The 26,196-nt window shown below is 48.2% G+C and overlaps 1 protein-coding gene across 4 annotated transcripts; it reads left to right on the forward strand.

The window, feature by feature from the left end:
• The first annotated feature begins 6,691 nt into the window (after positions 1–6,691).
• On the forward strand, positions 6,692–24,296 carry SERBP1 (SERPINE1 mRNA binding protein 1). Of its 4 annotated transcripts, none has more exons than XM_084211581.1 (10): positions 6,692–7,260; positions 10,319–10,481; positions 11,552–11,689; positions 11,808–11,903; positions 12,474–12,548; positions 14,273–14,450; positions 17,587–17,634; positions 20,149–20,322; positions 21,237–21,275; positions 22,064–24,295. In XM_084211581.1, exons 1-10 carry the CDS (start codon positions 6,900–6,902, stop codon positions 22,118–22,120), a joined length of 1,329 nt encoding a protein of 442 aa, XP_084067707.1. In that variant the 5' UTR covers positions 6,692–6,899; the 3' UTR covers positions 22,121–24,295. The 4 variants fall into 4 exon arrangements, with proteins under 4 accessions (XP_084067707.1, XP_084067708.1, XP_084067709.1 ...); XM_084211582.1 differs by having other exon boundaries at positions 6,693–7,260; positions 11,832–11,903; positions 22,064–24,296; XM_084211583.1 differs by lacking the exon at positions 17,587–17,634 and having other exon boundaries at positions 6,715–7,260; positions 22,064–24,283.
• The last annotated feature ends 1,900 nt before the right edge of the window (positions 24,297–26,196 follow it).

The raw sequence follows: 26,196 nt of genomic DNA on the forward strand, positions 1-26,196 counted from the left end.
AAAGGGATGCTCAGCCGAGCGCGGGGAGCTGATGGTGGGGTCGGTCCGTGCGCTGCACCCTCCTCAAGGGGCTCTCCCTGGTTCCCCGGGGTCCTGCAGGGCCGGGTCCTCCCAGAGCCCAAACGGGCCGGAGGATGGGGCTGGGCGAGGAGAGCCGGGGGCCCTGCCCCGTGTGCAAACAGCAGCGGCTGGGTGATCCCGGCTGGCACGGAGGGCTTGGCTCAGGTCAGTTCTGTGCCAAATGCAGCTGCAGGGACAAGAAAAACCCAGCACTGGGGCTGGATCGTGTTTGGGACAGGTCCCTCGTGTGAGAAGGGCTTTGGGTGCCAGGGGTCTGGCCCGGGTGGCACGGATCCCTGCCCCAGGAGGGTTATCCTGGTGCCACGAGGCTCGGGGTTCAGCTGGTGCAGCAGAGAGCTCCGCCAAGCTCCTGCTCCTCGCTCTCCTGCAGCTGCCAGGTGGGAAACTGTGTCTTCCTTAACTCAGCCCTGCCTTGGCAGTGCCCCAAAATAAACCTACACTCATTCCTGCCCTGTGCTGCGCTCCATAAAACAAAAGAACCTTTTTTATTTGTGTAGCAGATGAACTCTGTGCTCTGTGCAGCCGCTGGAGGGGCAGGGCGAGGATGGTGAGGGTGAGCAGGAAGGATGAGGATGGCTGTTGGAATCCTAGATGCTGAAAATTTTAAACTTTCTGGGCTGAAGGGCACAGACCCACCAAAAAATACCATATTTGACCTGAGGTTGTGAAAAAAAACTTAATTGATAACACTGGGATTATGAGTGTGTAGTTTAATTAGAAGTGTGTGATATCCCTAAGTAGAAGACTTAAGAGTTTAAAGTTTTAAAACATAACAATATATATGGAGCGGGACAGAAGTTCTAGAACAGTAGCTAGTTGTTCTTCTTCAGGTTCTTCTCCATAAGTTCAAGTAGTATTTTGGAATTGGACAGAAAAGTCGGCATTGCATATTTCGAGCGATTATTTATTGGGTTAAAAGGGTGAGCAGGCAGGCTGAGGGTGATGATGACGATGATGAAGGCAGTGTCCCTCGGCAGCCCCACGCCGGGCAGGCTGGTGTGGGTGACTCAGGGCCACCCAGCTCGCAGCGATTGCCGCGGCTCCGGCGGAGCTGCCGGCTCAGCAGCCCGGCCCAGCTCCCTGGCCTCGCTCCACGCCCCGCGGCCGCGCCGCTCCGAGCCGGCTGCACGAACAGGACGGGCTGGTTTGCAGCGGGCAGGGAACGAGCTGGGCTCGGTGCTGGCAGGGCTCGGAGCAGCGCTGAGCACGGCTGCATCCCCTCCATCGCTTCCCCAGGGGACCGTGACTGGGTGAGAGTCTCCTGGACGGTCTCGGTGGCGGTGCCGCCGTGGAGCATGTTGACCCTTGTAGCCCAGAGGTGTTCAGTGCCCCAGGGACAGTGGCAGTCCAGATTTGGGCTGGCTGGCTGTTCAGGACACAGGGCAGTGAGTCAGCCCGCTGCGAGATGGCTCTCGCGGGTCCTGGAGCTCCTGTGCACGTTCCACGAGTCCCGGTCAGCTCTGGCACCCCCGTACCCCTCTCAGGGACCCGGTTCCCCCAGCACCAAGGCCTGTGGCTGTGGGTGGGGGTCAGCAGGAGGCTGGGCTGCCCAGAGGGACAGTGGGGCAGGAGTGGGGAAAGCACAGCTCCCCACACCGGCCTGCGCTCCCCACGCTCCGCGGTTTAACGCGTTCCCCTTCCCGCCGCCCACAGGCTGCGACAGCAGCGCAGCCAGCCTGAAATAGAGCGGTACAGGGAAAGGCACGGCAGCTCGGCTTCTGCCAGGCTGAGCGGGCCCTGCTCCAGCCGTCCCCATGGCCGTGTGGCAGTGCCAGCGTGGGAGGTGGCAGCGGGCACCGGGCCGGGGCAGCGGCACAGCGGCTGGTGCTGCCCGAGTGTTTTTTCTTAAACACTTTTGCTGTTGGTTTGGTTTTTTTTTTTTTTTTTACACAGTGATGTAATTAATATATTGGAGATTAATTGGAGCCTTACCTTTTTTTAGTGCATTTTGGATCAGTCTACGGCAGATGGTAGGATTGTGCTTTTAGCTCTGGGCAGTCAGTTTTAGGTGTACTGTATGCTTCTTTAGGTGAAGGCAAACTGAGGCCTGTATTTTGTTGCTAGAGGAATGGAGAAAAACATATTGGCAATATCGACAGTGGCATGCTATCTTGTTGCTTTGGACTCTAGCTTGTATTGGAGTTTTAGTGCATTCGGCACAGCAGCGCTCAGCGGTGGAGTCACTTTATTTAACGCATGGTAGTTTACAGTCAATCTTTATTTTTTTAGATTTACGAACAGGCTAAATGGGGTTGTTGAAGGGTGAGCTCCAGAGGCAGCTGGAACTGGCAGGGAGGAGCAGATTCTGCTCAGACAGCCAGCAGCCTGCCCAGCAGGTTCCACCTGGGCACGTCCCAGTCCTCTCAGCACTGCTGCTCTCGGCCCTTGGCTGTTTCATGGAGACATCTCTAATTTTTCCCCCCTGCTTTCCCCCAGTGATGACCCTGGGAAGAGCTGCTGGGGGTGGCAGCCAGAGGGGCTCAGGCAGGAGGGCTTGGTGCCCAGCAGGAGCTGAGCCCAGCAGTGCTGGGTGCTGGGTGTGCAGGCTCCCCTGGGTCCCACAGCGCTGTGATCCCCGTGTGCCTGAGCTCTCTTCCTAGGAGGGGAAACATAATTTTCTCCTCTTCTCCATATTTTCAGACTAGGAAGGAAAGCCTGTCTCCTCCAGGGTAGCTTCCAAAGGAGGTGTTTGACCACAGCAGCCAAGGAGGCTCCCGTGTGCCCATCCCTGGAAGCGTTCAAGGCCAGGTTGGAGCACTGTGGTCTCAAAGAAGGTGTCCTTGCCCATGGCAGGGGGTGGAATGGAATGAGCTTTTAGGTCTTTCCAACCCAACCCCTGCTGTGGTTCCATGATTCCATCTCCCAGCCCCTCCTGGCAGCACCATTCCACAGCTTTGGGAGCCAGGGAAGGGGTGGCTGGAGCACAGCTCACAGGAATCAGCCCAGCTCACAGAAATAGCAGCGACAGAAGGAGTGTTTGGTGTACCCGACCTTCTGCTTTGTACGGCTCCAGTGCTGCTTTTCCAAACTAAAAATACCTCTTACCTTGACTGCTCCAAGGAAGAACACTTGCTCGGCAGGTTGTTTGGGATTCAGGGGAAGAAAGTTCAGGCAGAGCTCAATTAGTCTGCCTTAATTTACAAGCCAAGTTCTGTGTCTGCATGATTTGCTTCGCTTGTCTGTGCACATTTTAAAGCACAGAGCAATGCTGTGGGAGGGCGTTTTTCACTGCACGTACTCAGGGCAGAAATTCTGCTGTTATTCACATGTTTACAGCCCTCCTCGTAATGAAACTGCTGCGTTTTCTGCCATATTAAAAAAAAAAAAAAAAAAAAAAAACGGTGATGTGCTGAAATGAGCAGAATATGTGGGAGGATAAAGATGTGCACTGCAGATCGTGGATCTCCTCGTGAGCTCTGCCTTCTCCTGCTCGCTCCTGCTGTCCAGCTGGGCAGTGCTGGTTAATTCTGGGAGCTCTTCTCGGAAGGGATCCGTGTGTGGATGCAAGCTGAGAAGTTGCTACATTTCTCTGTGATGTATGTGAATTTTTTCACACTCAGAAGTCATGGCCATAGTTGACTTTATTTGGAAGCAATCCCTGTATTTCCCGTGGCCTGGAATCACAGAACCATTAAAGTCAGAAAAGACATCCAAGATCATCGAGTCCAACCTAAGGGAAGATTCCTGCCAAAAAAAACCTCCAAGCAACATTTTCCTTGTCCATAAATTATTCTGTCAGCCTATGCTGACAATGAAATAACTGAAAACCCCACAAACTGGATTCATAAAGTCCAAAATTAGGAAAACCATGGTTTTGGAATGGATCAAGGACCCGGCTGGACACTTTTCCCCCTGCTGTGAACTTGCTGCATTTCCTATTCCTGCTTATTAAGCAGGCAGCTGACAGCTGCTGGCAAAGCTTGGGAATAGCAGAGGAGCGTGGCGTGTCCCAAGGCTCTCCGGGCCTCTTTTGGGCAGCAGCTCGGGAGCAGCTCCTTAGGTGGGATAGCCCTGCGTGTCCCAGCCAGAAATAGCCCTGGGAATCTGCTCCTCTGGCCACTGGGAATGCTGGTTTGCTCGCTGGGAGAGGGGAACACACGCGTCTGGCGTGCAGGGGGAAGCCAGCCCAGCTTTGGGTGGCAGCTCCTGGAAGATCTCGGGGTGTTTTTTAGTCACTCCCTCAGTGTCTGAGTGCAGACCTTGCCACCCATCCTTCCCTTGGCTGGCTGCAGTGGGATCTGTGTCCTGACCCAGGGTGGGCTGGGATTCCTGCAAGGCTCTGCCTGTCTGCTGGGGAAAACTCATCAATTTCGACGTGCCAGTTAATGAGCTGATTTTCAAATTAGGCCTAAACACAGGTGACTTCTGTCCTGCCCTGGTCCTTCACGTGAGCAATGACTCCTGTGTGGGTGCAGCACTAGGATCTCCCCTCGGTGTAGAGGATTCCTTTTAGTTTAAATATTTTAAACACCTTTTTTAATGTTAGGAATGGAAATGTTGTCGTGAGGCTGGAAGTGCGTGAAAACTGTGAATTGTACTCATGGAAAACGTTGTCTTTTGGACTTTTGACCCATGTGGCTGATTGTGGGGCCGTTTTAATGCACACAGCAGCGTGCGAGCACAGCGTGTGACACTCCAGAGTGGAGCTGGAGCTTCCTGCAGGCTGCAATTCCTGCTTCCTGCTGCACGGAATGCACACCTCTGCCGACTGTGTTCACGTGCAGATCGATCTCCCTCTGGGTATTAAACACTTCCAGTCTGTTTTCATCAGAACATGGAATGGTTTGGGCTGGAAAGGACCTTGAGACCATCTAGTGCTACCATGGGCAGGGACACCTCCCACTGTCCCAGGCTGCTCCAACCTCGGACATTCCAGGGATCCAGGGGCAGCCACAGCTCACCTCCCTCAAAAATAAAGAATTCCTCCCCAGTATCCCACCTGGCAGTGGGAAGCCGTTCCCTGTGTTCCGTGTTTGGCGTGTGTTTAACCCAAAGCGTCACCCCAAACCTTTTACCCCTGGAAAACTGCGGGGTCCTGAGCGAGCCTCGGCAGCACGGGGGAGCCGGGCGTGCAGAGCCCCTCGGAAAGCAGCGAGAGGCAGATGCTCTGCCTTCCCTCGGAGCTGCAAATCCCAGCCCTCGGAGCCCATTTCCTGAGCAAATCCCCTCCCATGAAGCTGCCGGTGCCATCTGGCAGGAGCACGTCAGGGATCCGAGCGGGAATTGTTGGTGTTTTGTCCCCAAAACGTGCGGGTGGTGCCCCGGAGCCTGTGACGGGGCTTTTCCTGGGAATGTCCTTTCCATTAGGTGCTGCTGGGTGCCCTCTGATTCATCCCTAAAGGGCTTTGAGAGAACTGTTCCGTCCTTAGGGTGTAATTTATGGTGATTTATGGCGATTATTCATGTCCCAGGAAGGGGGGAGCTGCTGCAATCTCCCTCAGAGTCACCGCAGGAGGGGTTTCCTCAAAAACCTCCCCAAAAGTGAGCACGGGGAGCTGTGGCACTGCAGGGAAATATAATATATCATACAGAATCAGGAACAATCCGTGGAACCAAAAATTTTTTAATTTATTTGAAGAAACTAAACGAAAAAACCCAAGCTTTGGCATTTTCCAAATGCCAAGTTTAAGAAACTAAACTTTGGAGTTTTCCAAACCACTTGGTGTTGAGTCTTGAATTTATGAGCAATACGCATTCAAGAACTGAACAAATGCAATTAAATTAATTTTTAAAGCAATTATCTCAAGCTTCTTGGAGCAGGCAAAGCAAATATTGGTAATAACGTCCTTGCTGAGGCGCAAAGTTTATTTTATGACAGGTGCCAAAATGCTCTGATGACTTAGAGATAGAAGCTGTGAGCAATCAAATCGTGTTTTGAATCACACGTCAAATCTGTGCCTGTTTATTATGTTTTATATCTATATTATGTTTTATGTCTAACTCTTGATATAACGCCTTTTGGTTATAATCAGATACTAGTATATACATATTATAATATATCAATAGTATAATAGTGGTATGCTGATGTATAATTACATCAATATGTTACTATTAATATACAATACTTATTATGTTAATATTAACATTAAAAGTCCATTGCATGTTATGTATTACACATGATGCATTGTTATTACATATTATACATTACCATAGATATTATAATATACTGGACATGACATGTTGTTATATGTAGAACGTATTGTTATACGGTATTTATTTATACTGCATATTGCTACATTAATACTATGTAAATATGTATTAATACCGCAAACATCAACCACCGCCACTTCACGCTACCTGCTACCCCTGTCCGCTAATTAGACGAGCAGAAATGCCCACGAAAGCGGGAAATCTTGTCATAACTTTCAGATCAAGGCCTGGAAATCAACTTTTATCAGTTAATAACGCCAAATCTCTTAATTCCGCTTTATTTAGGTTTTATTTCTGAGGGAGCCCACACGCGGGAGGTACCATCGGCGGGCGAGGCGCGGGGGTCGACGGGGGAGGCGGGGGGGGCGCGGTGCGGGGCTCCGCCCCGCCCCGCGTCCCCCCCCGCCTCCCCCGTCGACCCATTCCCCCCCGCTGTCGGCGATGGTAGAGCCCACGGCGGGAAACCCCGCGCCCGCCTCACACAATGCGCGCGCAGTTCGCGGCGCGGCCGCTGGCGGCGCTGCAGCGCCCGCCCCGTGGGGGTGCCCGGATGTGGCCGCGCCGGAAGAGAAGCGCGTCTCCTCAGGGCCCGCCATCTTGTGCGGCAGCGAGCAGGGCGCGGGGGGCCCGGTAGCATCCGCGCAGGATCCCGCCGACGGGGGCCCATCATGCCCGGACACCTGCAGGAGGGCTTCGGGTGCGTCGTCACCAACCGCTTCGATCAGCTCTTCGATGACGAGTCCGACCCCTTCGAGGTGCTGCGCGCGGCGGAGAGCCGGAGGAAGGAGAGCGGCGGCGGCGGCGGCGGGAGCCAAGCGGGCGGCGGGGCCCGCGGCCCGGCGGGCGCCCAGAGCGGCTCCTCGGGCGGGGCCGGCGGAGCAGGCCAGGCGGGCGGCGGCGCGGGCAGCGCGGCCAAGCAGCTGCGCAGGGAGTCGCAGAAGGAGCGCAAGAACCCGCTGCCGCCCTTCGCCGGCGGGGACCGCCGGGAGGATGGCGGGGGCCAGCCCGGAGCGCCGCTGCGGAAGGAGGGTGAGCGGGTCGGCGGGGAGGGTCGGCCGGGGCCGCACAGAGAGGGCCCGGGCAGGGCCGAGCCGCACGTGGGGCCGCGCATGGCGGAGCCCGCCCGGGGAGCCCGCCCGGGGCGCCCGCGGGGCCGGCGGCGGCGGCGCCGGGCTCGCCCGGCCCCACGTGTCCCGCGGCTCGGCCCGCGCAAAATGGAGTCGGGCTTGCGGGGCGGCCGGAGCTGCCTCGGTGCCGGCGGGAGGGAGAGGAGTAGCGCGAAATGGGAAATGCCAGCAGCGAAGGGAATGGTGGAGTGGCTCGTGTGGGAAGGGATGTGAAAGGCCATCCCGTTCCATCCCTGCCACAGGGCACCTTCCCCTGGCCCAGGCTGCTCCAAGCCCGCGTCCAGCCTGGCCTTGGGCGCTTCCAGGGATCCAGGGGCAGCCACAGCTGCTCTGGGCACCCTGTGCCAGGACCTCCTCACCCTCCCAGGAAACAATTTCTTTCCGATATCCCATCTAAACCGGCACATGGAATCCTGGAGTGGTTCGGGTTGGGAAGGCCCTTCTCGTTCACCCCCTGCCATGGACAGGGACACCTTCCACTGGGCCAGGTTGCTCCAAGCCCCGTCCAGCCTTGTATCCTGAACTTGACTCGTGTTTCAGGGGCTCCGATGTATTTTACAGGATATCTGGAAGCTCCTGGGCTTTCCAAGGTCTGTTTGGGTCATTTTCTAGGGGAACAGCGTTGATAGTCATCTTTTTCTTTTCATATATATTTAAATCATTACTTGCATGAATTTTTAGTTTCTCTAAATTTTCACGGCATCTTACATGAAAAACTTTGGAAAAAAGAAATTAAAGCACAAACAGACCGAAGAACATGCTTTGGGAATGAGGAGGCCGGGCCCCACATGGATAGGGAGGGATGTGGGCACATGGCGTCCCGTGCGGGCAGCAGCTCCACCGCGCCCAAACTTCAGCGCCCGGCAGGTGGGTCACAGCTCAAAGGGTTCAAAGGAATCCTTGGAAAAAAACCCATCGGAGTGTGGTGACAGCAGATGACCTGGGTTCAAGGGAATAACAGGTTAACTGCAATTTCAACAAGCTTTTCACCGAGCACGGCATCTTAATGCTTCCTCATTTATGTTCCAGAGTGGTTCTGATTCTCCACTGGTTTATGCTGTTAGAGAAAGAAGTAATTTTAATACGGTATTTGTTTTGGAAAGTGGGTGTTGTAAATGTTATTCGAAAGCACCTTGTGAGAAGGCAAATTTAGGAACAATTTTAGAAATGCTCTTTGCTTGTGGATCTCGTGCTCGGTAACGTTAGGAGTGCTTCCTTGTGAGGGATGCAGTGGTTCGTCCGGAGTCCCATTTGGCCAAGCCAGTGTCCTCTGGAAGCCTTAGTGAGCTGCAGGATTGCCCCGCGAGGTACACCTGGGACACGGCAGAGTCTTTGGCACCACAGGAGGGCTTTGGGCAGCCCCTCTTCACCTTCCAGTTTTCACAGCTTGTTTTCAAGAGCAGTGTGAAAAATAACTATTTTCGTGGTTTGTTGTGGTAGTGAAACAGAGAAAGTCGGGGCTGCTGTTGTAGCAGTGTGGTAAACAAAGTCAATTCCAGTTTGAAAATGTCTATTTTTGTGCGTGGCTGTTTTTTGCAGTTTTGGCATCATAAAGGTGCTCGATGCCAGGGTTTGTTTCCTGTGTGAATGTATTTTAAGCTATTCCACTACTCCATAAGGCTGCAAGTGATTTGCCTGCTGAATTAGCAGTTCAAAGCTTGGTGATGCTGAGAAATAACTCGTACTTTGGGTTAGGCTTCAGCAGGAACCGGGTTTTTCTGAGTGCAGGGCGTTGAACTTGAAATTCAAAAGCCGTGGCTGTTCCATTCCAGTTCTGCAGCATGCCTGCTCCTCTCCCTGCTTCTCCTGCTCCCAGGGAATGCCTGTCCCCACTGGAGAGCCCTTCTCCCAGTGCAGGCTGCTGGGTTTAACCCCTTGTTTCAGAGAGTCGGGAATGCTCAGGGAGCTCTGTGTGCCATGCAAACTTCATGTTAAACACAGCTTGGAAGGTGAGGGAGACATTGTTCATCTGGGTGTGTTGGCTTGGATATCATTACAACTGCAACTTCTGTAGCCCCACCCAAATTTGACATTGCTTGCTAGGCAGGAACTTGGTTCTTTAAAAATAATTAAAAATCAGCTTTGAATTTAAAAGCTGGTTTGTTAATTTTGGAGCCAGTGTTTTGGCAAGAAAATGGTGTAAGAAATGTGTTTGTCCTCATCTTTTAAAGAAGAGTAAACAAGGCCTTTCACATGAGTGGAAAAGAAAACTGTGTTAGATCCTTGAGAGGGCTTGGTAGAGAAGAGAATGCCCACAGGAGGTTTTTATTTGCAATAAAAACCCTTTTAGGAGGTCTAGGCAGGGAGGAGGAAGGCTGGGCAGCTCGGTGGCACTGTGGATCCTTAAGCTATTTTGAGAAGTGCACCAGAAGGAGAATCTTTGTCAGGGGATGTTGGACTGGGAGGATCCATGTGGGTGAGGGCCCTGGTTAGTCACTGACCAGTACCTGCAGGTGACACCTCTCCAGTACAGGTGGTGGCACTGCTGCCCAGAAGAGTTTCCAGGAACAGAATCACAGGATCATTTAGGTTGGAAAACACCTCCAAGATCTTGGGATCCAGCTCTTAGAACAGCACAGGGTGACTGTCCTAGGGAGCACAGGACTGACTGTCTTGGGGCCACTGAGGTGATGCTCACTTTGGTAGGGTGTTCTTCAAATAAAACCCAGTTGTTTTACTTGAAAAGCATCTTTCAGTGAGAAAAAATAGGGATAAAATCCTGCTTACCCTGATCTTTGCTTGAAAGTTGACCCTGTCATTTCAGCAGGGGGGATTACTTAAGTTCTCAGTCAAACCCAGTTTGAAATCCTGGTTAAAATAGGGACTGAGAAGAGTCAGGTAGAAGTGGGGCTGCTCAGTTCATGCAGCAATAAAACTTTTCTTCCTGCTTGTTTGCCGGGGGGTCGGTATCTGTCCCGGAGCACTGCGCGTTCGTTGATGTGTCTGGCCTGATGTTTCAGGGATAAGGAGGATTGGCAGGAGGCCTGATCAGCAGCAGCAGCAGCAGCAGCAGGGCGAAGGCAAACCCATCGACAGGAGACCCGAGCGACGACCTCCCCGCGAGCGCCGCTTCGAGAAACCCGCCGAGGAGAAGGGCGAGGGAGGAGAGTTCTCCGTGGATAAGTAAGAGTTTTGTCTTGCTGAGAAACAGCTTTCCTAGCTTTGACAGACAGGGCTGTCCTGCCTTCTGCTGCTCAGGTAAAAAAGCTGATTGAATCAAGATTGAATTCCTGTCACGCAAGCGATAACACTTCCTTTTCCATGGTTTTGTTTGCAAGCTTAGGGTACAGGCTGGGAGTGATGTGCGTGAGCAGGTTCATAGGTGCAACTGAATTATGGTTTAAATCAAGATATTCACCATATTTCTCTATATCTACAGCAGATAGCTCAGGAAGGGAACCCAAACATAGCTGTTTCCTGCAGGATGAGATTTGTTTGCTGTTACAGCTGTGGCTTTAATTTGCACAGCTGAATTAAAGCCAGAAAAAGTTTGTCCATGTAGGTGTTTGCGCCCTGGCTGCAACGGCTTCAGACCTGGAAGTGGTGAAGCTGTCTTAGATCTACATGAAATTTAAACTGTCTTGAGTATTGTGAGGCAGCCAGAATTTGAGTGATGTTCAAATATTAATGTTTCAGTTGCCAAAGTTAAAATCCTTTTAAAAGTAAGTGGGATAAAAGTGAGTTTAGTTGACGTTTTAACATCAGTTAATTATGTAACAGAATACAAAGATTAAATTTTGGAATAAATGCCAGAAGACACAAACAAACAACAATCCTGAGTATTTGTTTCCAGGTTCTAAAATCATGGAACCACAGAATGGTTTGGGTTGGAAGGGATCTTAAAGGTGTTCTGGTTCCATCCCATACCATGAGCAGGAACACCTTCCACTATCCCAGGCTACTCCAAACCCTTCCAGTCTGGCCTAGGACACTTCCAGGGATGAGGAAGTGAAATCAGAGCCTGAGCCCAGCTACAAACTAATTATCAAAGGAAAAACAAGTAAATAAAGTTCTCAGAGAGGAAAAGAGCCATGAAGCACACTGTGCATTTTTGGAGGCGAATCACTTGACCCAGGTTACAAACAGTAATTATCAATGCAAAACCAAGTAAACAAAATCCTCCAAGAGGGACAGGAGCATGAAATGCTGTGTGTTTTGGAGTGGATCCCTGACCTGTGGCTGTTCCATGGCAGACCCATCCTGGACCGACCCATGCGTGGACGTGGAGGCCTGGGCCGGGGCCGCGGCCGCGGGCGCGGGATGGGCCGAGGAGATGGGTTTGACTCTCGTGGCAAGCGGGAATTTGACAGACACAGTGGCAGCGATAGATCGTGAGTCTTTGCCTTTTCCTGTCCCTCGTGGCTCTCCTTTACCACTCTGCTCCCCATTTAAAATTGATCTTTTGAATTTCTGTGTCTGGACACTATAATGTTAACTCAGTTTTGTTAGTTCTGTTTCACATTCACATTTCAGCGGCCTAAAGCACGAGGACAAGCGCGGTGGCAGCGGATCACACAACTGGGGAACCGTCAAAGACGAGCTAACGTTAGTATCCTGTCACTGCTCAGAAAGCCATTAGCACTATGTTAATCAGCCCTAATTATGGCTTGCAGAACACCCAGATTTAGCTGCTTTTTTGCCTTTGATCTCCATGGTTTTTGCTACGCTTCTGCAGAGTTTAAAACCCCAGCGATTTCTTGTAGCGTAAGAATAGCTTCACTGTTCAGCCAGAGTTTTGGGGAAGCTTGGGAGGTCTTGTGCTGGTTTGGTAACAATTCTTGGTTAAAATGAAGGTGTTCTACTTTTAGTAAATTTTGATCAGGATAAGCATGCATTTTGTATTTCAAAAATTCAGCTGTCCCGTTGAGATCTATTTTTAATGCCCAAATCCATTTTGTCTTGGAAGGGACAGTGGAAGCCTTTCAGGAGGGGTGGTAGGAAGCATTGGGGAAAACCATTAGTTAAGTGAAAAGCATAGAGTTTAAAAGGCACAGAGAGCACCAGTCCTTACTGAAACAGTAAACCCACAGTAGATCTTGATGGTTAATCTTACATAGCTTTAAAGAGAGATGAAGTTGTAAAAAAGCCCCAACTCCCACCATTATGTAATTGCAGTGAATTGGATCAGTCAGCTGTAACTGAGGAAACGCCGGAGGGAGAGGAGCATCCGCCTGCTGATTCTGAAAACAAGTGAGTACCACCCCTCTCCATGCTCCTGGGCTGCATCAGAGGTGCTCTTCCATTCCCTTTAACCTCTGCTATTTATTCCCACATCTGTTTGGTCAAACTCAGATTATTAGTAGATCATCACAGTACTGCTGAATGAGTCTCCTTAAAAACCTTGTGTCTGGAAATTGTCATCTTTAAACCATTCCTTGGTGTCCTGCAGGCTCTTTCAGATTTATTTATTTATTAATAATAATTTCTAATACACTTTGGGTCTTGGGATTGCAACTCCAAATTCCAGACCCAAAAACACCTGTGCTCAGACTAGGTAGCAGCACCAAGCAAATAGGACAGAAATGCCAGTGGAAGGCAACTTTTTAAACTTAATTTTCCAGAACAGCCTTGGAGACTGTGTGACTGAGCTGTAGGAGAAAAGTTGTATCTTTCATTCTCCAGGCAGTTTTCAAAGTTTCCTGGGTCTCTTCCCATCTCACTTGGACACTGTTACAGGAGGAACCAGGGACTGGATGAATGAAAGAGTAACCAGAGAAGCAGAAGGAGCCTTGCTGATACTGAGTTGATGTAAAAATACAATACAAATTTTTATGGTAGCCTAGTGTGACTAATGCTGTATTTTAATGAGGAGTGGGCTTTGTAGAAGACTCAAAAACTGGCAAACAGAATTTTGAAGTATTTGTTCCTAATGATTCCTAAGGTGTTTGCCATGGCTTGGTTGCCTTACTGAAGAGTTTCTCTACAGAAAAGCATCTCCACGTGGATAATTTATTAATTGTCTGATTTTATGTGGATCTTTGCTCTCAGTGTTTCAGCAGAACTATAAGATGTTTTACTGCAATAAAACAAACTTTGGCTTGAACAAAACAAATTCTGATTAAACCCCATGTCAGAAATAATTCTCTCCTACACAGTGAGAAAAAGTTGAAATACAGTTATTTTGACATAAAACCTTTGCATTCTTGTTCAAAATTAATGGCTGCCAAATGAAAACCTTTGAAATTGAGGCTTTCATGATTTTTTTGCTACATATACACAGCACTGGTTTCCTATAAATCAGAAATTCAGTTGCATAAACACACTAAACAATGACGAGAGGCTTCCAGTAGCTGGAATATGATCTGTTATTGAGCACAGTGGTTGTGAGTTTTACTTAAAAATAGCCTTTGGCACGAGGGAGATGTGCTGTATCTCACAAATAACGTGTGTGCAGTTACTTTTTCAAATTAGCTGGAAGTAAAACTTGTTTGAATATTTGTCTTTGATTCGACCAAGCAAGCAAATTATCCAAAGCCGCTTAAATTCTGGTTTTGAAAATACTAAAAAGCTTGAAAACTGTGGGAAGAACGAGTTCTCACTGCCTTGACTTGAATGTTTATGAGAGATGTATTTCAAAAAGGGGGGAAGGAGCTCCAAACAAGTCATGCCAGAAGTTGGGCTTTCAGATTTGGAAATAAAATTGACAGTAATGTGGAGATTTGATGGCATGGGTCAGTTTTAATTTTAACATTTTGCTGTGCTCAGAGGTGGCTGGGTGTAATTTTTTTGGCACTCCCTGTAAAGGAGATGAATTTTCCTGTGGTGGAAATGAGTGTTCATATTTTCACCTCTCAACTGCTAAATCCTTGATAAAGTTCAATTTGGAACCTGGTAGCAGCCAGCAAATGATTTTGGAATTGTATCCAGAGTGTAAATCCTTAGTTGTGACCATGATCTGCATGAATTGACCACAGAGAGAATGAGGTTGAAGAAGTTAAGGAAGAAGGCCCCAAGGAGATGACCCTGGATGAGTGGAAAGCCATTCAAAGCAAGGATCGTGCAAAAGTCGAGTTCAACATCCGCAAACCAAACGAGGGAGCTGATGGGCAGTGGAAAAAAGGATTTGTGCTCCACAAGTCAAAGAGTGAGGAGGTAAAGTGCCTTTCCATACTCTGAGCCTCCACCTTGTGAAGGTTTTCTGTTGGTGAGCATTTTTTAGGGTGGAAGCTCCATTCTGGGAGATGCTGACCTGTTGTTGGAAGTTTAGGAAGTGGAAACAGCATTTTTTAAAATTTGAACTTCATTCTTGTTCCTTTGAGCAAGGTTCTTCTAGCAGCATTGAGCTTCTGCAGCAGCACAAGCGGCCATTCTGACCCTGGTTGGGTTCATGAGCTGAGCCGTGCCCTTAGCTTTGTAAGAACTGTCTCTTGATGAGAGTTTTAGGGGAATGTTGTCAAGTTTGCTTTCTAAAAAAGGCAGCTTGTGTTATTTAGCATCTGCTCTGCAGAACACGGGTTCATGGTGCTTGCTAAGTGATGTCAGCTTGAAGGAAGACTGGTCATGCCTCAGAGACCCTAAACCCAACTGTGCATCTGAAATTTGTGGTGTGGGTGTCTCCTCACTTAGTGCAGTGACACAGACAAGCTCTTGGGGAGGCAGTTGGAATGATTTATGTGCTCCAGTGACACTCAGCTTAGCTGCTGTAGAATTGTTTTAAATTTGTAGTTTCTCATTTCAGGCATTGCATAATGTTCATTATTCTGTTCCAAGAGTGGCAAGGGGAGATGCACCGGGGAGGGAAGTGCTGAGAGCTCTTGTTTTGTAATGCAGGGCTGTGCTAATCTTTAGTTCTAATCTTTGTTTTTAGCACTCTGTAATATGTTAAGTAGCTCACTTAAGAGATTGGTGGCAGCAACTTTGTATACCGGTGGTGCTGAGTCCTTTGAAGTGACTGGATAGTGTGTAATACTCTGTTTGCTTCCTAAAATGTATTCCTGCTTTTTCACACCTTGCCAATTTTTATCCTGGGAGCTGGGATGTAATACAGGGTGGGGGCACTGCTCAGTGTTCCAGTGAAGTTCCATTTCTGCTCTGGTTGAGCTCACAGTGAGGGTGGCTTGGTGACTGACCAGGCTCTTTCCTTGCTGTGTGGGGCAGTTCAGTTCTTGGAGTGATTGCATGGCTGTGTCTCCACTGAGCTGTTCACTGAAGTGCTCATTAAATGTGCTTTCTCTGGCTTGGGTAGAAAAGGGGATTTGAGTTACATTTAATGTTTCTGTGTGCTGAAAAAATGTATTAAACAGAAGTATTTATGTACTTTACCAAGATTTACTAAGCCTGTAGTTCTTCAAATTCACTCAGTCTCTCTGAGTAAGATTTATTTGACATTTGCTCATCTGAGGGCGCTGTTTTTAATGTATGAGCATATATGATAGTAAAGGTGATGCTACTTGTGAGAAATTTAAAGGCTGGAAAGATACAGACTGTATTTTCCATTTGAAAACTGAATCAGTTAACTCAAAAAAACAAACAAAAAACCCTAACAAAACAACCAAGCAAAACACAATAACAAAAAATCTGAACAAAAACTGTGAATAATCAAATTACTGCCATGGAAGACCTGACATAATTAGTAGATTGTTCTGTTTAAGAGGTGAACTTCTCAAATAAACAAGTTGGATATTTTTAGCACCATCACATAAGAAGGTAACAGCCTCTTGCTGCATAAGCATGAAAGTGAGGTATTAACAAATCTGCCTTCAAATTGAGCTGCCTTTAGCCTGCTTTATTGTCCATCCAGCAGATGTGTCTCCCCATCTCCCTTCTTCATTGTTCCCTGATCCCATGGGAAGCAGTGTGGGGATTTGCTCTCAGGATTATAGGAGAATAGCTCTATAATACAGGCCTTAGGAAAGCTTCCATTGCAGCTCCTTTGTGAGCAGCTTTAGAAGGCAACATATTTTTAAAAACCACCAATCACCTGCTGTTTCCTCTCTTTGTCCTCTTGGATGTACTTAGAAGTCAGGTAATTAAGGTTTCTCTGATTCTTAGTGGTAAGAAGGAGATGATGTATGGAAGGGATTTGGTTTATAGGTAAATTTTGGTTTTAGCCCCAAATCTTCTATACTCTTATGGCTGAAAACTCCTGTGTGCTCCAATAGATCTGTCAGAAATCTGAGGTGTTGTGATGAGCACCTGCATTCCTGTAGCTTGGAAACTCCTTGGAGATGCCCCAGAAGTCTGGGAGGAGGGACAATGAGGATCTGATGCTGCTCAGTCTTGGGAAGAAGCTGTCCTTTTCCTCCTGCTTGTCCTCCTGGCTGAGGGCTGAAATGCTCAGCCCTGCCTGAGGTCTGTCCTCTGGTTCCCTTTACTCTGCAGGTACTGATAGAATGGACTCAGTTCTGTCTTAGGTTCTTGCTGCTGTAATCTGACATCCAGGGCCATCAGCAGCTCTGCTCCAAGGAGCCTCTTCCCAGGACACAGGGTTATGCCACAGAACAGAGTTCCAGCTGCTTTAGTGCCTTGAGTCTTCAGTGCCTACAAAAAACCAGGAACGAGTAACATTGTGGGCAGATCCTAAAATTCATCCCAAAAATGGAATCCAGGACTCCTGGAAAAACTGATACCCAGTAGAACACTGTCCCTGCTGTGCCTCTTCAAACCTCCTCACTAATCCAATCCTTCCTTAGAGGAGGTTGCACTGGGAGATTAGGAAATGTATTTTGGAAAAGAATGATTCATCTCCTCAAAGTTGGGAGCAATGACTCTTGAATGAAGGCTCTGCAGGAGGATTTCCATGAACAGTGATTCAAACATCCCAGCTCTTGCCATCTCCGTGCCTGATGTGTGGCCATGCTGGAGACCACCCTGCATGTGTGGTGTCTGCCACAGCTTCCAGCAGCTTCCTGGTGTCCATCCACTGGAGCTTTTTGTTTGGTGTCCATCCACCAGAGCTGTTTCCTGGTGTCTGTCCATCTGAGCTTTTTATCGGTGTCCATCCACCTGAGCTTTGTTTTGGTGTCCATCCACCTGAGCTGTTTTTTGGTGTCCACCTGAGCTTTCTCTTGTCTCCACACTTGGCACATCCATGCTGTGCTGTCTCTGGCTGCTTGCACAGCTGCTCCCTCCTCCCTGTGCTGCTCCATGTGCTCAGTGCCATCTGTGCCAGCAGCTCCTGTGACCTGATTACCTGTTGTTCCTGTATGTAGTTGAGTCTCATTTCTTCCTTTTGTTTTCTCCCTTTGTTCCTTTTGTCACTTTGGCGTGGACACACAACTGTCACCAGACAAAGGCGATGACAGAAATGCAGGGGAGTCTGCTGGATTCAAATGAGGTACTGATCCTTTCTCTGTCACTGGTGATACCTGGTGTGAGCATCAGCCCCTTCAGCAGGGAAAGCTTGGATATTAAAAACTCACCAAAAAAGAATTTTACTGAACATGGAGCTTTTCTGTCCATGCCTGTTGTCTCACTGTGCACCATCCAGCACCCAGCATGGTTTTAGTCCCCTTGCTCCTCATCCTGCTGGCTTCAAACCGTACCATAAGAGCTTCTATCATGAGTCTCTATTTTTTTGTTGCTGCTGTTTTTCCATCTCTCACTGTCTGCTTTGGCTCTCTTGGTAGTTTGTTCTTAATTTTTGACAGCCTTCCCCAAGACTCTTAAGGGCAGCACTGCCTTCAGGAAGTGATCAGTTATTAAATCAGACCACTGTTGAGTCACCAATACATGGAAATTTAATGTTTCCCAGGGTTTTTCAGGATAAGCAACTTGTTCAGTATGTCTGACTTATTACTCCAGTGATGGAAGAGGCTGAGGAGAATGTGCCAAGTCTTTTGTTGGAGTTTCAAATGACCTTTAATTACTTTGGATAGAAGAATCATCAGATTACGTAGGGAATTTGCAATTTGTTGGTTCAGTGGTTATACCAAAATCAAAATAATTTTTGGTAAACGGTAGTGATTTGTTTTAAAATAAAAACAGCATAGGGGATGGAAATGCACAGAAATACTGGAAATGCACACAAATCCACTGATCCCACCACTCCTAGTAATCCCAGGAAAGGGAATTACCACATGGCTACCAGTAGTTGGAAATAGAATCTCAGTACCCTGCAGTGATAAAAAATTAAATAGTAAGAAAGGACTTTGAAGCATCTCTGAGGTGCTGTAGTGTTTTACAGTGTTGGTGTGAGGTTTGAGTAGTGCCATGTCAGGCTGAGATGTGGAATACTTTTCTTTGTTGAGACAAACTTCCTAAGTTTGGCAAAGAAATTTCCAGGGGAAGGAAAAGTGAAATCAGGAGTGAAGAAGGGGCCAGCTGTTCTGTGGGATACATCCCAGATGAATTGTTGGACATAAAGTGGCAAGGAATGGGTATTCTGGATCAAATTGGGATGGAGGGAGAGGACGGGGGGGAATGGCAGGGATAGATGGGACATTTGGAAGGACCCATGGAATCCCTGGCAGCAGCTTTGGCTCCAGACCTCTCCATCCCCTGGCAGCCTTGTGAAGGCTCCTCAAATGGTAATTAAAGATCACAGGGCTTAATTGCACAATGTGTTGCCTTTAAAAGTCCAAATGTTGTGTAACTACAGCAGAAAAGTCAATTGGAGTTGGGAAGCTTGAGCCTGCACGTGGCATTTGTGTAGGAAAACCAGCAAATTGATGAGTGCTGTTCCAGGAGTTGGGGGCTTAGAGGGAGGAAAGTGTTGGATATTGTTGTTGGATGTTTCCAAAACACCCTGGATGAGCTGTGATAGGCAGGTTTTTACACCCTTTGTATTATCCTGAATGCCAAAAACTGGCTTGCACATGGAAAAAAACTACTTGTGTAAAATAGGAGAAAAAACTGCTTTAAAAACACCTGCTGGGGTTGAGTGTGTAACTGAAATTTTCCAAGGTTGCTGCTGTTGGTAACTCCTGGGAGCATCCCTTGCTCCTCCAGGCTCGGGTTTCCACCAAACCCCCTGGGAACAAGCCAGTAAGGGAATATCCTGGCAAAGGTGCTCAGATCCACATTTTCCAGTGTCACTGGTGAGACTGGTTGTGTTTTAGCTCCTTCAGCTTTTTGTGCCTCTTTTGCTGTTACAGTGAATGCAGAGCAGTGAGGGATTCTCAGCAGATCCCTAGTCTTACGTATTTATCAAGGGCTAAAACAAAAAAAGTGTAAATCCTCAGGGAGAAAAATCAGGATGGGTGACCAAGAGTGGAAAAAGGATGGAAGGAATTGGTGGAACCAGGACGCAAAATGGGAGTTGCTCCAACGTGGGATTCTGTAATAATCAGTCTGGTCTGGGATAAGGATACGTTGTTCTGATGGAATTTTGGGAAGGATTTCTCCATGGAAAAGGAAAGGCCAGGAAAGGGAGGTCAGGCATTGGAAGGAGCTGTCCAGGGAAGTTTGGAGTGCTCATCCCTGGGGGTCTCCAGGGAAGGGCTGGACATGGGCTGGTTTCAGGGAAGGGATTGGGCACAGGTTGGACTCGATCCTGGAGGACTTTTCCAATCTCAGCGATGGTGTGAGCTCGTTAATTATCTCTGAAAGGCAAAATACTTCGTTTGCTAAGAAATCCCAGGTTTCCCAAGGAGTGGATGATGGGGCTGTGTGAGCAGGGGCTGTGCTGGCCAGAGCCCAGCTGCAGTGCCCGGTGCTCAGGAGGGGATTGTGGTGCTGTTCCCTTGCTGATGGAGACGGTGCTCAGGAGGGGATTGTGGTGCTGTTCCCTTGCTGATGGAGACGGTGCTCAGGAGGGGATTGTGGGGTGCTGTTCCCTTGCTGATGGAGATGGTGCACAGGAGGGGGTTTTGGTGCTGTTCCCTTGCTGATGGAGACGTGCCGCTTGCAGGCTCACGCTGAGGACTCGGTCATGGATCACCACTTCCGCAAGCCCGCCAACGACATCACATCCCAGCTGGAGATCAACTTTGGAGACCTGGGCCGCCCCGGGCGCGGCGGCAGAGGGGGCAGGGGCGGCCGGGGCCGCGGGGGCAGGGCCAGCCGTGGGGGCAGGACCGACAAGGTGAGCACCACCCACCCCCAGGGACACCGCCCCTCACTCCCCTCCCCGTCCTGCTGGCGTCCTCCTTTCCCCCGGGGAGATGCTCTGCCAGCAAACAGAGTGGTTTAAACCCAAGTGAAAATCCCTCTGTGCAAAGCTGACTTTAAACCAGGTTGTTGGGACAAAAGGTTTGAGCAGTGCTGTCACCAAACACAAAAAAGGGAGGGTGGATTTTTAAAGAGTGCCTGTCTTTGTGTCTAAACCTGAAGAATGACTTTCCAGTGTGGACAGATCTGAATGTACCGTGAGCTGCCTGAGGTGGTGCCAGAGCAGAACCACAAGTGCTGGTTATTTTCAGCCACAGCCAGGACACACTGTGTGCATTGTGACCTGCTGGGGGTGAAGGACTGGTTGTACAGCTGCATGTCACATCTTGAACCTGAGGAATTCAGATTTTCTAGCTGGAAACAGGGCTCTTACTGGTTTTTCTCTAACCTCCAGTAATGTTTTTCCCTTCTTAGGTGCTAAGGCATCAGGGGAATACCCTGAAAAAATACTGATTGGGGTTTGGGAGACAATATGTGAAGTTAAAGCACTGCAGTGTAGCTACAGTGAAGATTTGATTTATTATGGATCACTTACTTGCCTCAAAGGCATCAGTCAAATTGTTACTGGTTGGAAAATGGGCTCAGTCTTTGTGCTGTGGTTTTCTTCACACAGATTTGCTTGGTTTTGTCCGTTCTGGCAGATGCAGACTTCACAAATTTTAGTTTATTAGCTGGGAAGTTCTCTCCTGACAACAATATTTTAAGGAATTGAAATTAAACAGTGGTGGTTTGGTTTGAGTTGTTTCACTAATACTCTTCAAGAAGCTGCCATAAAGTAATTCCAAGCTTTTCTGCACCTGACTTTGTGTTGCTTTTGTTTCCTTGCAGTTGGTCAAGGAGTTTGATGTGATCCACACGCCCAACCAGGTGGGTGAGCTCTGCATGAGCATTCCCTGGGATCAGGGACCAAAACTTCCTTCCTTTTTCTGGCTGTTCCTCCTGTGTGCTGAGCAACTGGAGATACTGAGCCTGTAGCTTAAGCCCTGCTGTTACTTTTTAATTTTGGTTTGTGGCCTGTGGAGTCTTAGACAAGGCAGAGACTCTGCAGCTACAGGTGTTGATGCAACTCTCATTTTAAATATATTGATAAATTAATACCATGACAGGAAGTTCCACTATCTTGGCTATTCCCGTTTTTCTCCAAGGACCAAGTGAAGAGTAGGAAATTCTTAATTTTGTTCTGGTTTTTAGATGTGGTGCAGAGCCTTTCAGAAAACTACTGAGGAGATCCTTGGCTAATGCATGAAGTTTTAGGGCTGAAAATTTGGCACAAAAATTACTTTAATCAACGTCTGGTTTCTGAGTGGGGAAAATTAAACATGAAAAACTTAATTTGTGCTCCAGAAAGGGCCTTTTGAGTTGTGTCCCTCAGTAAGGATTGTTCCACATGGAAAGATCAGCCCATGGCAGGAGGTTGGAATTCCATGGTCTTTAAGCTCCCTTCCAATCCAGAATATTCTGAGATCTGTTTAAAAAGAGAATAGTGCAGTAATGATGTGCAAACATCAATTTGCCTACAATTCCAAAAAACAGTGTAAGAGGCTTGTAATTTTTGGACTAAATAAATAAAGAGTTGTTTTTGTAGTGATTTCCCCAGCCCCAGAGTGCTGCCACCTCTGCCTCCAGGCAATAACTGTGTGATGTTTCTCTTTCAGTCAAGTGCTTCTGCTCCTGACGTAGATGACCCAGAGGCTTTCCCAGCTCTGTCCTAAACTGGATGTCATAAAGCCAACCCTGCCCTGGTCGGGCCTTCCTCTCCGAGGCTTGCATGCTTAAGGATCCTAAAACAACTAAGAAATTGAAAAAAACAAAACAAAAAAAAAAAAAAAAGAGACTGTCATTCATACCATTCACACCTAAAGACTGAATTTTATCTGTTTTGAAAATGAACTTCTCTCGCTACACAGAAGCAACAATATGGTAGTCAAGTTTTGTATTTAGAAATGTAATGGTAGCAGGGATGTTTTCATAATTTTTTCAGAGATTATGCATTCTTCATGGATACTTTTTTGTATTGCTGCTTGAAAATATGCGTTTCCAAACTTGAAATATAGGTGTGAACAGTGTGTACCAGTTAAAAGCTTTCCCTTCATTTGTGTTCATTTTTTTTTTTTAATTTAAAGTCAGGATTTTAGACTTTCCCTCCTTCCCCCTGCCCCCACCAAACTCCAAACTAGGTTTTAGTTATTGCACACTACTTCAGTTTCCTTAATTCCTCTTTGGCAGATTTTTCTCAGCCCATGGAATCTGTGGAATATTAATTTGGCAGACTGTTAGTGCTGTATGGAATGAACTCCTGGAGTACTTAAGTTTTAATGCTTCACTTCCAACATGGAAAAGCAGTCATATTTTTTGTCTCTGTTGGGTAGTTTGTTTACACAAAATCTTTCTAGAAAATTGAAAGCAGATACTTGAAATCAAGAGTCAAAGCACATTGGTTTATGATTCAATACCTGTGTATGGATCCAGCAATGGGTAACTGGTCTGAAAACCAGGTTTTTAAAATTCCTGTATCCCACCTTGCACTCCCCCTCTGGACCTTTATTTCCTCTTCCTTCCTTTCAACAGAACAAGATGCTTTTTTGGCAAAAAAAAAAAAAGAGTTTTTTAATTACCTTTGCTTTTTTTTTTTTTTTTTTTTTTTGAGAGGATACCCTGAGATTGGGGGAATTCCTGTTGTTGGAGCTGGGATACCCTGAAACATAGGGAATTCCTGTCCTTGGAGCTGGGATTGCTTGAGACTGGGGGAATTGTTGGAGCTGGGAGTGGGGGAAGGTGGCAGCTGTGGCTCTGGAAGCCCAGGTGCATCCCAGGTGGGATGTGGGATTGCCACCCAGGTGCAGCAGTACCTGAGGCTTTCCCAGCACTGCTCCAGGTGTTCCCAAGAAGGAGCTGGGCTGGCTCAGGAGGGAGTTGTGGCTCTGGGCATTGGACTGGGACAATGGCAATCTGTGCATGGGACACCAAAAATCCACCCCAAAACCTCAACACTTCACCTCTCCATCCAAATGCAGCTCTGGCTCAGTGCAGTGCTCAGGATTTGCTTGAGACATCACCAAGGAATGTTTTACTAGAGAATGATTGCAAGAAATTCCTCCTCCCTTCCAAAATCCACCACAGGTTCAATTTCTTCTCCATATATCCCTTCAATACACAAAAAGAATAGAGTGAATGGCTAATAGAGGATTTTGTAGGGGTTTTATCAGCATTTGTTTAGAGAATAAGAACAAATCTCTTATGTCATATTTTCCTCTTAGGGCAGCTTAGAGCATATTGGTAGTTTCATAGGTAGGTAGAAAACGAAAGGTAACACCCTATTTTTGTAAAAACTGTGCAGGAAGGACAGGCAGGAAGTGTTGGAGACCTTGGAATGTGGAATACCAGCCTGCTCAGCTGGGGTGTTAGCAGCTGCCTTTGCTTTTCCTGAGCTGTTTTCCACGAGAGCTCCTGTTGTGACCCACTGTGAGTACCATGGATCAGTTCCCTCACATGGATTCCAGCCCCAGGCAGGAGGAGGTGGCAGATTTTCTATCAGAGGGTGGGAAAATCCCTTGGTTCCCTCTCCTGACTCTGCTCTCAGTGTGGGGCTGTTGTAGGAGCAGAGGTGTTCCTTGTTCCTCTCCCGGTGTCTGGTGGGATGTGCTGCACTTCCAGCCTTGGGGACAGCCTGGATAACACATGGAGCAAAGCTCTCCCTGGAACACAGCTCTTCCTTGATCCAAACTGCTGTTCCAGTTGCCTCCCAGGTGATATTGCTGGCTGGATTTTCCCTTTTCCTGCTCTAGAGCATTCCCAAATGGCACCTAGAGTGACTTTCAACACAGCTTGTAACTTAAAATTGGTCCTTCTGCTGTTCTGCCAGATGTGAATTCGCCTCTTTCAGTCCACTTGTGTCAAGAACTAAAACTGTGAACATTTATCTTTAATATTGGTGGGTGTTAACTGAAATAAAGGTTTATTTTCATGCTCTTTTAAAAACAATGTCCTGCAAACCACATGGAAATGAAACCACCGAGGTGCATAGTTGCTCATCTAGGGTCTGTCCCAGGAAGTTCAGTTTGTATTCCCATTCCCAGGATGGATTTTGCCTTGGAAAAGCAGCTCCCAAGTAGGTTATTAATGATTAATGAACTTGCTATTAGTAACATTTTCTGTCCTCTTGCTTGCTCCTGCTGTCACACCAAATCTAGGGGCCTGCAACTTTTAAATTCTGATCCTTTGGAAAAGAGAGCAGAGAAAATTGGAGGCGTAGAGCAGATTGGCTTTGGAATAAGCAAGGGCAAGGTTTGAGCAGGGGAGTTGATCTCAGAGCTGGAATGGTGGGAGGTGGCATTGATTGGTCAGTTGGAAGAGTTAGCTGTGTGGGAAAGGACAGGGATTCTCCTGGAATGTCAGGAATCAGTGGGAATGTGGTGGCAGCAGTTGGAGGAGCTGAGCCCACCCCCACCTGTAACAGCTGTGCCTCTTCCAGCTGTGCCTTTTCCAGCTGTGCCAGCCTGCTGCTTTCCCAGAGTCATTCCAAGGGCCAGCCTCTCTGCCTTGGGCACTCTGGGCTGCTCTGCCTCAGCCAGGGTCCACTGGGGTGTCCCCAGGACAGCCAGACCTGGTATTCCTGCTGGAGAAGGTGTCATGAGGGGAAATGGCCTCCTGGGATGCTCAGGGACAACCCTGGCAGACTTCCAGGCTGGAGTTACAGAACTCTGGTCCTTGTTTCTTGGAGTGAGGCTGGACATGAATCCCCACATTGTGGTTGATTTGGAGATTTGTGAGGTGAGGACAAAATGAATTTCCATGTTCTCTTATCCTTAGGTTGAGGTAGAAAATCAGCATGCAGAAAAAGATGAATGGCAAAATAGTGTTTTATGGAAAAAACCCTCCTTTTTGGCATTTAATCTGCCTTTCTAGCCCAGTTTGGTTTGCAGAGCTGACTGGGGGGGCTGAGCTGTGGTGCTCAGGCAAAATCCTCTTACCAGGGTGGTTCCCAGGCAGGGTGTGGAGAGCAGGCAGCAGGTTCTGGTTTTTTGGATGTCTGACCCAGTTCTGAGAGAGATGTTTTCCTTTGATGTCACCCAGGCAGGTGACACAGGTGGGACCAGAGCTCAGAAGCCCAAAGTGCAGTGGCTGAGCTGGTATTTGGCAATACCCAAATCTGTCCCTGCTTGGGGATGCAGAGGATGCTCAGGTAAGTTCATTCCTGGACTGCTCCATCTCTAACTGCAACACTTCAGCTTTATTTTTCATTTTTAATTGTTCTGTGTAAAGCTGGAGCTTGACCAGAGAAAACAACAGGAAGCCAAGTTCAGATTTCCAACATTTTATTTATATACACACATCTGGTAAACAAAGTCATTAAATGTGTAACACCCTTGCAGCCTGTAATTAGAACACTCCAATAAATCACTTAAATTCCTCTTGACAATCCATTTGACTGAGTACAGATGCTGCCTGCTGCTTCTAGTTCTGCTGAGGAATTTTCCTGCCCTGAGCTGAGGCAAGGAAGGGGCCCTGGCACTGGTGCTGTGTCCCTTGTGGGCCTGGTGACACTGGGGACTCTGTGACTTGGTGCCAGGGGGGGAACAAGAGAGGCTGAGCTGCTCCATCCTTCCCTTTTGCAGTTCCTTGCTCTTTCTGGTGGAAATGGTGATTTCCAGCTCTGATCCTGGGCTGGGCAGTGGGACAGGGCTTGAGGCAGCCCAGGCTGCAGGAAGGGCTCCCAAAATCCAGCTCTGGCATCCCCAGCTGTGCCTCTGCAGAGGAGCAGCCCTGTCCTAAGGTGAGGTGTGACTGG

The sequence above is a fragment of the Fringilla coelebs genome (assembly GCF_963513975.1).
Source record: "Fringilla coelebs genome assembly, chromosome: 9".
Taxonomy (NCBI): domain Eukaryota; kingdom Metazoa; phylum Chordata; class Aves; order Passeriformes; family Fringillidae; genus Fringilla; species Fringilla coelebs.